The sequence below is a fragment of the Acipenser ruthenus genome, chromosome 4 (assembly GCF_902713425.1).
Source record: "Acipenser ruthenus chromosome 4, fAciRut3.2 maternal haplotype, whole genome shotgun sequence".
Lineage (NCBI taxonomy): Eukaryota > Metazoa > Chordata > Actinopteri > Acipenseriformes > Acipenseridae > Acipenser > Acipenser ruthenus.
In genome coordinates this window covers 28,791,287-28,805,417 of record NC_081192.1, presented here as the reverse complement: position 1 = coordinate 28,805,417, position 14,131 = coordinate 28,791,287, and the positions used below count along the sequence as shown (strand labels likewise).

The 14,131-nt window shown below is 37.0% G+C and overlaps 1 protein-coding gene across 1 annotated transcript in view; it reads left to right on the top strand.

Annotated features, from left to right (window-relative positions):
* Positions 1–3,069, top strand: part of ghrhrl (growth hormone releasing hormone receptor, like) — a 40,079-nt gene extending 37,010 nt beyond the window's left edge. The window contains exon 13 of the mRNA XM_033999461.2: positions 1,626–3,069. Within this exon, the coding sequence (XP_033855352.1) occupies positions 1,626–1,727 (102 nt within the window). The 3' untranslated portion in view covers positions 1,728–3,069. The remainder of the gene's footprint in view (positions 1–1,625) is intronic.
* The last annotated feature ends 11,062 nt before the right edge of the window (positions 3,070–14,131 follow it).

Genomic DNA, 14,131 nt, shown 5'->3' with positions numbered 1-14,131 from the left:
TGTATGACATGAGCAATAAAATTCCCACCTCCTAGTTGTTCTGTAAACTATTTGTTACTTACAAACTTTTTAGATGTAGTGTATATTGATTTTAACAAAATACCATAGCTTCAGGTTGATCATATATAAGCATAAAAATAAACTAGAACTGTTTTTATGTCTTTTTTATGGCTTCAAGCTCAGTACCAGTTGGAAATTTTGGCAAGCTGTAGCATTGCAGCACAAGTGTCAGCAACAGATCAGTTTTATGGAGCAGTTTCAATTCAAAATACTGCATTAGTTAATTATCTCTCGATGTTTTATAACTTTAAACAACATAGTAACCATGACCCTATCTACACACTGTAAGGAGTTATAAGCTAATTTACATTTAATCTTAAGGAGAGGTCAAAGATCACGATCAAAGTCATTTTTGAATAGAGCATATATATGGTTCCTAAACGTGTTGTATAGTAACCATAACCCTATGTGCACTGCAAAGAGTAATAAGCTTGTTTTACATTTGACCTTAGGGAGGTAAAAGGTCACAGGCAAGGTGATTTTTGGATAGAGCATATATGGGTTCCTATCTGTGTTCTATTGTAACCATTAACCTTTATGCACTCTGTTAGGAGTTATAAGCTAGTTTTACATTTGACCGAAGATTTTGAAAAGTTCTAAAAGAAATGTGTCAGGTGGCCATATTGGTTTACGCACAAACACCATTTTTGAAGAAGTCAATTGTATTGACACAGGGGTGATGCTTGTCAACTTTGGAGTTAAGTGAACTGTGTTCAACTGAAGCGGTTTTAAATTTAAGAACGAAACGTAGGTCTGGCCGCCATCTTGATTTATAAAAGAACACCATTTTGCCATATATGAATTTCATTGTCCCCAGGATGACGCCTACCAAGTTAAGAGTTAGCTGGTTAAACTGTTTGCAAACAGAAACAGTTTGGGCACATGTTTGGTGGCAGCCATTTTGATAGTAAAATTTATCACAGCAACTTTAAAGCAAAGTTGAAGCAGGTTTGGTTGCTGATGACATATGGGAAGTGTCAGGTCAATCGGTTCACCGGTTCCCAAGAAGATTTTGAAAGGTTTTTCCAAAAATTGCTTCAGGCTGCCATCTTGGTTGATGCAAACGACAATAAAAGAAAGAAAGAAAGAAAGAAAGAAAGAAAGAAAAAAACCTTTACAATAACAATAGGCTTACCAAGCCAGCTTGGAAGCCTAATAAATGAATATATCAGATTATGTATTATGTAATACAGTAATGCACTAATAATCATTTATTATTTAATACAGTAATGCACCATAATTTATGCTTCCAAAGTGGATGAAGTTCAACTGCTATTAATATCCAGCGGATCAAATTAATTGATCCATCATTAGAGACTTACAGTATTTTTACAGAATAAACACCCTAAAAAGATGCACTCTGGGATGGTACTTTATCGTAACCTTTGTACACAAATGGCGCTTAATTATCTGTACTGTATTTACAATATGTATGTACGCTACATTATGCCCACTATACTTGCTCTGTACTTTTCAAAATATAGCAAATGTAGTTAATGGCTGTGTCTACTGTAATGCTGGGTTAATGCCTAACCCAAAATCTGAACACCTCTTTATTTCTTCAGGTACAGACTGAGATCCAACGAAAGTGGATGCGATGGTATATAAACAGCTATGGGAAGGTACCAGTTGTGGTCAAAGAAAGTGAAATGGATACCCCTTTTTGAATGCAAGATAATACAAAAAAATTATATATATTTCTGTATATTCAAAAGACAGCTCTTTTTCTTTCTTGTAACACATTGTATGATGCCTATAATCACATGGTTGCTTGCTTAACTGACCGTGGAGATATGCACCATTGGATACAGACGAACATCAGCATCAGATGTGTTCTGCTCATTAGGTTATTATACAGACTGGTTTACTTGGGTGCAGTGTGAAGTAATAATACAGTTAGCTGATGGCAAAGCTATATTGAGCCTTCGAAGATGGAGTTCAAACTTCTTAAACCTTTTAAACGTATACAGATCCAAAGCAGTAGAATGTCTGCATTTCATATAACAAGTTAAATGGGTGGAAAACAAAGTTTGTTTGCACTAGATGGGTGCAAACAGATGCAATAAGACTTTGACCTATAAAAAGATTTTGGTACCATATTTTGCCCTGCTTCTTACATCACAGCTACAACCAAGTGTCACCTACAAATTGTTGTTTGTCAATATGATGAAAATAAAGTTATACTCTTTTATAAATAGTACATAACACACATGACCTTCACAGATGTATAGTACAGCATCCATTTTGTACCACTTTCTAAATCAGTATTTCCACTGTGAATGTTGTGTAAAAGAATACATGCAGCAACAATATTTAACACAGATAAATGTACATATAAATACATTATATATTTATGTTGTGAGGTTTTATGTACATGGCAATATTCAAAATAAATCAAACCATCAGGAAAGTGAGATATGAAAATGAATTAATCTTTTTACTGGTAGGATTAACATTATGATTCACATGCTCCCCCTAGTGGCTTTCTGGTAATGTTGCTGTTAGGTACAGATAAATATAGTACAAGGGCTTGCTTATAGGCTTGGGATTATAGCATTTATCATGATTTATGTGCTGTCACCCACTCCTGGATCCAGAATCTGTGGACGGTATTGTTTATGTTAGAATTTCTTCAAAAAACGAGTTGGCCTTGCTTTAAGAGAAAGGGACATTGGTAGATAAAGTATTTAAAAAATCAAATAAATAAATAGAAACCATTTTGAAGGGGCTCAGTGTTAGTAATTGAGAATTTGACCATGTTTCATACCTAACATGTATTGTTCAGTAGGCATGCTTATTATAGGCTGTTTATTAGAGATATGTTTTAATTCAATAAAATTATGAATATGCAGAATGAAACTGGCACCTATTGAAGTAAGCCAATGAAACTCTAGTTATCATTTCATGCCCTTAGTACTAAAAGCAAATTAAATTTTTTTTTTTTTTAATTATCATACATGTGTATTAATTAATTTCAAAATTATTAATTTTATTTATAATCAAATTGGTGTTGGCACAGACATTCCAAAATATCAGACATTTAAATACTGCATTAACAAAATTAAAACGCTTAACACTAACAATTCAGTATTTGTGAAGTATGAGGTGTACTTATTTATAAAAATAAAAATAAATGGTGTCATACAAATCTATATTTTTCAAAGCCATAATAAAGATTATGAAATCACATTATTATTAGTCACATTCTATACAAATGCCTTTTCTGCAATTTCTAATAAAAGTTCCCGTGGTGGGTTGTTTACTGGAATGAAAATCATGTTTTTTTGTATTATTATTATTATTATTATTAGTAGTCGTAGTATTATTATTATTGAATAATTATCACGTGGTAGGTCGTTTTCTCCTGACTTGCTAACCCTTTTTTATGGCTCCCACTTTCCACTGATTGGCCAACACTAACCAAATCAGGGCAGAGCCCAACGCTTGCTATGTTAAAATCATAAAATGGGAGATATTACATGACGCCACCCACGCGGTCTTGAGCATTTTTTTTTACTGTCTATCAGAATTGGCCCTCTGTATTGTCTTATTATAGCCTTGTTGTTTTTGTAATTTTAGGAGCAGATTTGTTGTATCCTGGCTGCACCTTCAGTTTCAAATACAACTTTTAATTATAAAACCACTGTGGACTAAAGACAGCACATAACTTAAGGCAGTCAAATGAGGACTGGATACTGGGTTTAATTAAAAAGTTTATACTTTTTAATTAAACCCATTAATTATACAAATGTATCTTTACTAAAACACTGATTGATATAGAATGTGATAAAGCTAAAAGCAACTTAAACTGAAGACACTGAGACAGAACATTGCTACATATCTTTATTGCCTGCATGTTGAGAGTAATGACTTGATATGTGATGGTGGACAGTCATGCTCAACCATGACTTACAAGGAGTTCAAGGCAAGGGTGAGAAGTCAAAACCAAACTACAAATAAAGAAATAAATAGGTTTAGTTTACTAAAACTAAATACCTGACTGAATAGAAGGAAAAACAAGAGTTAAGACTGCAAATAACACAGCTTCAGTGTGTTTGCATTTAACAAATTAATATATAATTTTGACTGCACTTGATTTCTGCCATAGACTATCCATTTCCCTTGTAGACTAGTTATGTTTTATCTGATTTCGTTATCAAATTTTAGAAAATATACAAGGTTGAGTAAAAATAAGAAACAGTTTTTATTTTTTACATTTTCTTTTTAGCCCAATAAATAAACAGAAAAGTACAAATAAAAAACAAGACAATCAGTTTGTATGCAACTTAAACATATTTAATACAGTTTGATATTCATGATACCCTAGACCCTCGTTAAAGTGACCAGCCTTGGACAGTTTCATTAATATAAAACTTAACAATCCATAAGAACAGTCTTTTATAAACCATTAGTTAAAGTTTTGTGGATAGGGACTAGTCTGTGCCAATTGTACAGTAATGTTTTCATGTGAAGATATTCGTGCACTTGTTGAGTGATGCTTCTGTGGCTCACGCATTAAACAGTGTAAATTAACCAAATGTGTTTTGTAATTCTATATGTTGCTAAATGTTTACTGAAAAAAACAAGAAAAAATGTGTTCAATCTGACATCAGCAGAATAGTCTGTGAACTGAACCTTACTGATTACATCGTGAAACACTCTAAGGGGTCTTTAATGATCTACCCTCATGCATGGACCTCTTTCCATAGTGTTTTTGTGTAACTGTTGTTTTGTTATTAAGGTGGTAAATAACAAAACAACTAGCACATTAAATACTCATAAACCAGTATTCCTCCATGGGAGACCCTGAATCTTTGACCATCCATCATGCCAACACTGGCACAGCCCAGCTAGCACAGTAAAATGCTCTTAAGGGTGTTTATACTCCAGGTTTTTCACTCCATCTTATTCGAATGCTTCTCTATGACACACGCATCCACAATGATTAGAATTCACATCCTAGCCTTGTATTTAATGTATTATGCCTGTATTTAATGTATTTGCATTGTTTTCTTCTGTTTGTATTTAATGTACTATTCCCTGTATTTCACTGTAATTAATGTATTATGCATTGTTTCTCACTATCTTGTAAAGCGGTTTGTGATGGTGGTCCACTATGAAAGACACTATATAAAATGAATATTGATTGATTGATTGATTGATTGATAGACCAGTACTACGAAAAGCATTAACAACAAGCACATATTTTATTCAATTTTGAATAAGTTATAAAGCAAAGCACAATCATTTCATGTTATCAGCTCCCAAGACTCCCAAACTGGCTAGCAAGTGTTATTCAATTTATATTATTATTATTATTATTATTTATTTCTTAGCAGACGCCCTTATCCAGGGCGACTTACAATACCACATTATTTTGACATACAATTACCCATTTATACAGTTGGGTTTTTACTGGAGCAATCTAGGTAAAGTACCTTGCTCAAGGGTACAGCAGCAATGTCCCCACCAGGGATTGAACCCACGACCCTCTGGTAAAGAGTCCAGAGCCCTAACCACTACTCCACACTGCTGCCCCACTAATTACCCCCCTAATTATGCCTGTTCTATAAAGATCTAACCTTTGGTGAAAAAAAAAACAAAAAACAAAAAACTATGCTTATTAGAAGTGGGATACACCTCTAGTGGAGGCTGCAATCTGAACATCCAGTAGCACCTTTAGACCACAAGGAAATCTGGATTTACAGAAATATGGACTTACTCTAAATTACAAATCTATTGACAAAAAAATAAAGCACTAACTTGGCTTGAGTTATTGTCTTGCCCCCTAGTGGCCAAAGAAACAAAACAAATAGAGTCAGCACTCACATATCCAACCCTATTTTCATTCTGGCCCATTCCAACCCTTGTCCGTTTTGCAGGGAACACAAAAAAGATACGGTATCAAAAATACATATCTGGAAAGACTGTGTTTTAAAATAAGTAGGCTTCCATTTACATGTACTGTATTGGTTTTGTTGGTACAGTACTATATTTTCAACAGAAGTATTTTAATTCAGAACGGTATGATAATGAAAATATCATTTGCCAAAAGAGACGACATGTGGATTGTAATACAGTAGATACTTTTAAATCTGATACGTATTGTAGCAGTATGTAAAATTCCCAGTTAACGACCCAACAGCAAAATGAAATCAAAATGTTACCCATGCACAGAACTGCATACAACATAATGTCATTTGCAACGCAGTTTCCAGAATTAAAATAACAGTATCCAAAGTCAGTGTTCAAAATTGCAGAATATAGTGCTTGATAAGGCCCTAATGTCACAGTTCACTTGCAAATGATAATGCACAAAAACAACTAAAGACCACAGATTTAAAAAAAAGACATCACAGTATCTAAAACTGTTTAATGATTAACTGTTACATTACCGTAGCTTGTCTCTTCGCTTTGTTTTGGCTGCATTTTCGTCGGGTGAAACTGGAAGAAGCGCTGTGTAACTGCACAGGGGTCTCACTATTTACCGCAAAAAAACGCAAGAAAACCACACAAAAAAACACAAACTGTAAAATATAAAGCAAAATACAGTAAAATACAACAAAGATATAATTAAAGATAAAGATAAAATGTAAAGAAATTGCCACTCATATTCATGAGCAGTCAAGACTGGGGTGTGGTTTGGTAGCGGGTAGATTTATTGTCTGTATCTGTTAATTAACTGCTACAGACTGATTTGGCATGCAGAGAGAGAAACACAGGCTGCAACGGATATAAATTGTAACAGTGAAGAGATGGGCTTTGTATCACAAAACTGGTGGTGACGGAGTCGGAAATCGCGTTCCCTGAAAGAGACAACGACCACCAACCTGCAATTTCGCATTGGTCACCTTCGTGAGTTTGATGCAAAAGAGGAAGTGAGCTCCGCATTTTATCTCAGTCCCCAGAGTTTCTGATTCTGGGGAAGTGGCAAGCCGACTTCCAGCAATAAATTACAGGGGATTTAGTAGAAAAACTCGAAGTGAGAGCTTTTTTACAACTGGAGAGGTTAGTTATACCTACCTTACCTACCTGATTGTGAGAAGCAAAAGAGAACATGATCTCTGTGGAGTGACTACTTATTCCCTTAGAAGGCGGGACAGAGGACATCACTCCCTGGAGGGGCCTATCGGCAGCTCTGATATAAAATGCTCAGTGAATACCTGACCTGTGGCAGGCATATCCCAAAGGTATTGTTGGTGGTCTTCTTCTCTTTCAGGGAACCAGGGTTACATCCATAACCTAATGTTTTCCTCTGTTCAAAAAAAGTGTGCTAGACTAGCAGCAATCTTAGACAATCTCCTTGTACTGGTCTGAAGCAAGCAATGTTAATGATTGCCCTGAAGCCTCTGGCTTACTGGCTTCAGTTAACTTGAACATTTTTGTTGGCTCTTCAAATTATGAGCTTGGTTCTAGGTCCCATTGACTTTACTTCAAAGCAACTTCAGTCAAAGTCCTTAATCTACTCTATTACTCTCAATTTGCTGAAGGCCCTGGATGACAAGATAAATTCCTTGCATTGCGATGAGAAATGGGATGGGATGTCCTTGAATGTTAAGAAAACGTGTGACGACAAAGGCATCAAAACTGAGAAACTGAAACGGCCTGTGTCTGTAAGCAAACAGCTGTTAGCATTTTATATACAAACTGGAGCCTGGTCTGATTGTGATGGCCGGGAACTGTTAGAAGTTTACAAGACGGAAATGTTCCATTTAATTATGGACAGATTCTGTGCAGAAATGCAAGGCAGGTTTAAAGACAAAGACAGCCTAATTAGTGCCTTAGAAACCTTTGATCTGAAATCGGACAAGTTCCTGGATTCTGCATGTTTTCGCAGACTTGCTCACAGATACCCAACTCTTCACTTTGATGATCTTACTTTAGACTCTCAACTAGATTTTGCACTTTCTAGAGAGGCTGAATCCACAAACAGCACTTGAAGCCCTCCAATTCCTAAACATCAGCCTTGCCGCTTTCCGTGAAATAGCAAACGCTTTCGATTCAGTGCTAACCCTACCCATAACGACAGCTTCAAATGAAAGGTTAAAACATACCTGTGTACCGCTACTGGGGATGAGAGATTGAATGATCTTTTGGTTATTGAGAGACAACCCGACAAAGCAAAAACATTAGACTTACAGGCTGGTGTGTTTATAATGTACATGTGTTTATAATTTACAGTCACCATCAGCTTGTATTGGCAAACTTGGATAAGAGTAGTCATTTTTACAAGAACAGACACTCCATAATTACGTACGGTTTGGCTCGTTATTTCCCCTAATCTAGCCACTTGTATGCAACCAGCCCCAGCACTGACACTGAATGAAAGTTTCCTGTTATGAACAGCAATTTCATTCATTGGATGTGGCGTAATACACAATTAGTACAATCAGTTGAAATATGTACATCTGGGAATCCAGCCAGCTGAGAAATGGATGGTAATACACTACCTAACGAAAGTCATCATTTATTTTATTAGTAGCAAAGTCTATTTAGAGAAAACCTTTTTAAGGTTAAGTTCTTGCAACAATTTTTTTTTTTAACCTGTATAAATGTATATAATAAGTTGGTATTGGTAAAGATATTATCAACAAAGGACAAGTATTCAACAAAGTTTATAAGAATTAATGTATAAAAATAATAAATGCATTTAAATGGTTTGCCTCTAGATGTCAGTGTAAGTAAAATAATGGTTTTGAAAGTCTTAGCAAAGCACTTAGATTTTTATGATAGCTCACTTTGAACAGTATATATTGTTTATCTTGTTTCAAGCTTTATTATCTCTATAGGCACCTGGCATTGTAATCGGATATATGTTAAATGTTACCAAGCCAAAATGTCACTGCTCAAATTTACTTTTCAAAACAAAGGAATATGCAGCTTTGCTAACTGAACAAACAGAAAAATAAACATTTTCAACACAATACACAGGAACAGAATACCCTTTCTTTTCCAGTGATTTTTCCTTCCGAGTCTAAAGCCCCTTTCACACAGGCACTCCTACCCGGGTCCCAACCTGGGTTCTGGCTACCCAGGTCACAATCCCGCGTAGTGTGAAACCATGTACCTGGGTCATGCCCGGGTTGAGCCGGGTCTCAGAAGCCCACCTCAGGATGTGGGTCAACATGCTTTGACCAGGGTCAAGCAAAACAAAATGTATGATGGCCGTTCGTGAGCCAACTAAATAACAAACAGCCACACCTCTGTGAAAGTTTAATTTCTGCAAGGATCATTTGTGTTTAGCAATATTTTTGTTGATTGAAACACAACATGAGCCAGACTGCAGCAGGGATGAAGAAACATTTGCTCTAATCAACATTTGGGCTGATGGTTCAATCCAAAGAAGCTTGGACGGAAGCGTCCATAACAAGCTGCTTCCAGGGCATTGATATGCGAGTTGTATATTTACTTCTGTCACCCAGGTCGACCCTGCTTTATCAAAAGCAGTGTGAAATTGCGTAGTTGACCGACATGACACCAGGTCCTGACCCAAAACTAGATTTGAGTTTTCCCTTTAACAGTTTGCTGCATATTCTGTTCTCTCCAACTATCTCCACGTCATGCCGTTTGTGAGGACTCACGTAATTTCCCACGTGTTAGTTACTTTGGATTTTAACCTGTAATTCCCACTCAGAAAAAAATAATAATAATTCTGCACGATGGGCTTCCGAGTGGCACATCCAGTGAAAGGCGCTCCGTGTGGAGTGTGCCCTATAGTCTGGATGTCACGAGTTCTAGTCCAGGCTATTCCTTTGCCAACCGAGGACGGGAGCTTCCAGGGGGCGGTGCTCAATTGGCCGCGCCGCCCGGGGGGGGGAGGGTAGGGGGGAGGAGGGTTAGGTCAGCCAGGGTGTCCTCGGCTCACCGCGCACCAGCGACCCCTGTAGTCTGGCCGGGCGCCTGCGTTGTCCTCCACTCCACCCCACCCTTCTGCGAGTGAAGTCGTGTTGTAATTTATCACATCAATCTGACAGCAGACCTTTAGAGTTGATATACTGTTATTCAGATTAACAGTAGGGTATATCGGTACTACTTTAGTTTAGAGATCCGTTAGAAGTGGTTATAAACAATAACAAAAACAAAACAATGGCAAAAGTGTATAATAACTGTATTACAAAAACAAACAACCCCATATAAAGACAGACAGAGAGACAGACAGACACACAGGCATAGAAAGACAAACAGACCTGAAAAGGCAGACAGACTATATCCGTTATAAGCGATTATAAACAACAGTGCAAAAAACAAAAGTGTATAATAATACTATTATTATTTCTATAATTGTTACTAGCATAATTAATAATAATAACATGCTTATAGATTGTTTATAATCACTTATATTGGATCCCTAAACTAAAGTGTTACCAGTGTATCTAGGGTATTGTGGTATTAATTATAATTATGTTTTCCATTACATGAGAGTAGATTGTTAAAACTTCATGCTGATATTGGACTCAACTCTCACCAAGTTAAGCACCAACTAATGTCATCCATCTGTGTTTCCTTCCATCTGATGATGTAGATATCCTTCAGCCTGGCATTGATGGCTGAAGTGTAATGCTGGCTCCAGGGATCAGACTATTTTGCCTCCCTGGCGCATCGGCACACACAACGGCTGCAATGCTGGCTCCGGGGATCAACCAAAGTGCAGCCTCCCTAGAGCATTAGCATGACAACTGTCTGGACTGAGCTGAGTAGGGTACTTCTCTGGTCTTCAAGTGGGCACCTTTCATCCTTGGTGTTTCGTCGACTAACCCACAACACCTTAAGAGGGCTCGACATTGATTCTGGCATCCCAGCATCACCCCCCTCTGTCCCCCACTCTGCTAAGCCCAGCTTACTTACCTTCCTTTACATTGACGTTTTTTTTTAATTTCTACTGTGCTTGAGGTTCCCAACTAGAATATTTTCATCTCAACCAGAGCCAGTTGCTGCTCCTCTCTGCTGCTTCAGATAAGTTCTTCACTATGCGTCGCAACTCTTGACCACTGAATCCGATGTCTCTGAGAAACCGGGTTGCGGAGTGTGCCACAAATCCTCGACAACCCACCTCCACTGGGTAAACCTGAACTCTCCATCCTTGCTGTTCCGCTTCGATTATAGTCAAATAACCTAAGCCTTGTATTAATTATAATTATTTAATATGAATCATTAAATATCAATGACAAGTCTTGAACAATGGTAAAAGTTAATAATCAAATTACATTTTTTTTTTTTTTGGCAGAGGATAGGATTCGCACCTGTTGTGTGTGAAAGACATGCTTTAATTTTGTGTACGTTCTTGTGATTTTTAGTGTCCCCCGATACAAGACAAAGTAACACATTTTAAACAGTCACCCTTTCTGGTTGGGAGGGAGATTTGCAACATTGATCCTTTCTCTCTTTATCACAGTACTGTACAGCTTGGTGCATGGATAGCAATGTCATGAGGTCATGACATCCATCCAGTACAGTCGTGGTAGAGTTTTTACATGTCTTCGACAATCAGATGGCTCACTTTTCCCCAGCCATTTTACAAGCCAGAATTAAAGTCTTCTAGTATAAGAGTTGAAAATTTCAGGTGCCTGAAGCATCAAAAGGTAAATAAAGAATCTCTTTGTGAGTGGCAGCAGTGGAACATCAAGGATCTTGATTCAAAAAAGATATTCCCAGCAGCAGTTTTCTCAGTGCTGAGGCGTCTGAATCATACAGTCAATCATATGAGCTTGTTCTGTTCACTGGTACACTTACAATAACTCAAGGTGTCACAGTTTTCCCTGAGCAACCATTTTCCCGGTATTGAATAAGTACAGTACCTAAAAACCCCAGAGTACAAACAAATGTTTGCTTCCTCAGACAAGTACATTTAAGACGAAGCCTATTTAAAATGTGGATGAGAACCAATAAAGAAGAAATAATAGTTCTCTGCTATAAAAAAAATAGCATGCTGACCACAGAGCACAGTAAAACTGGGTCATTTCAGTTTGGTTTATTTACCTTTTTAAGGTGTCATAATATTTAGGGTGTCATAGTGGGGCTTATTTTAACAGATATCCACAAACATTACAAGAAAATTGATTTTTATTAGTCTTTTTATCTCTGTTTTGTTAAACACAAGCACAGAAAAAGGGACAGTTTTTTTGTGAAAAGGGCAGGCAATTTACAAAGGTTAATGGTCTCATTGTACAACACATAACATTTCAGTCTGCATTTGAGACTTTGACAGATCTGTAAATTACACAGGTCTCATTTTAGGATACTGGCTGTGAATATCAACATGTAGGCGAATTAACAGACAATAAGGAAAACTTTCTTGCTGAAAGCTGGACTTCTTTTGTTAAAAGTAACCTTTTTGGTTAGCAACACATCACTGTAATATTTAAAACAAAAAAGTACATCATTAAAATAAAGTGCATGTTCTTCATGTTTGCTAAAGAAATATGTTTTACTACACAGACAGAGACACATCATTGAACTCAATCAATGGATGGGTGACCAGGAAATATTATTTTGTTACATTTGTAATACAAAGTACATGTATTTTTTTCCTGTGTCTAAGGCGGTTAGCTGGCTAACAATTATATACCATTGCAATAATATACCATTGCCATTTTACAGATGACTTTCTTGTTTTACCATACTGTATACAGTATCTACTGTTTTGCTGATTTGGGGTGCAAACTGAACTAAATGACATTACTGGCCAGTAAAAGGTGGTATAAATGGGAGGAATCTGAATGAAAGCCCTGGTGGCCAAAATTCAGATATGCACTAGACTCTACAGGGCCATGCGAGAACATTTCACCTTTAAAAACATGAAATTTCGCCTTTAAAAATACGAAATTCCGACATTCTACATACTAGCTGGGTCATGGGAAAAGCCAGAGAAGGAACTCGGAACTCTTCCTGACAGCACTGCTGCCTGAAACCTCAAATTCATTTCCGCCGAGTTTTAATAAAGTCTAAAAAAAAATATTTTCTAGTATAAATTCATTTTCCCACATACAGTATAATATTGAATTGTATCTGTTTGAAAAAGCAGCTGAAGTTTGGAGTAATCATGTTTAACACATGATTGATCAATAATGATTCTCTTTAGGCAATATACAGTTTTTAATTAAGGCTGTTTCACAAAAGCAAAGCAAAACGTCTGCACAATTATTATTATTATGAGTTTTCATACTTTAATTGTGTGATATAGTCTGTAAGACGTTTCTCATTGATTTAGTGCCAAGCTGGGGAAGGTTTGTCTTTGTCTGTGGGCATTTTTATTGATTAAAAAATACGAAAACATAGGGGGCTGCACACAATTGGGAGAGCATCACCCGGGGGGGTGAGGGTTTAGGTCGGCCAGGGTGTCCTCGGCTCACTGGGCACTAGCGACCCCTGTAGCCTGGCCGGGCGCCTGCGGGCTTGCCTGTAAACTGCCCGAGAGCTGCGTTGTCCTCCGACGCTGTAGCTCTTGGGTGGCTGCATGGTGAATCCGCAGTGTGAAAAAAAGCGGTCGGCTGATGGCACACGCTTTGGAGGACAGCGTGCTCATCTTCGCCCTCCCGAGTCAGTGCAGGGGTGGTAGCGGTGAGCTGGGCCTAAAAATAATTCCAAATTGGGGAGAAAATAATAAAAATAATTGGCAACGACTAAAATAAAAAAAAATTAAAAAAATACGAAAACATGCAATTTTCAGTTAGAATGTGTCATTATTTACCTGGGTTATGGATTGCACTAATAGTTTGACAATATGCTGTTTACGCACATGCACTAATGATCCATCTTTTTTTGTAGTTTGCAAATCTCAACTATTTTTCCTAAGAGATATAATATGGTACACTTGGCATTATCCTGGTGGAAAGCGTTTTTTATATAGAAAAGCCAGCATTAATGGAGTACTATATAGGGCTGCATCTGGCTTGTTTTTTTTTTTATTATTGGATACTGGATAATGGATACCTTGGAGCAGTACGTTCTTCATATAGGAATTACACCTTTATTGACACACTATAGACATTGGTGATGTCATTATAACACTTAATAGAAATGCGTAATTTGCATTACTCCAAACTTATGTATTTTGCAAAGAGACATTTGTCTA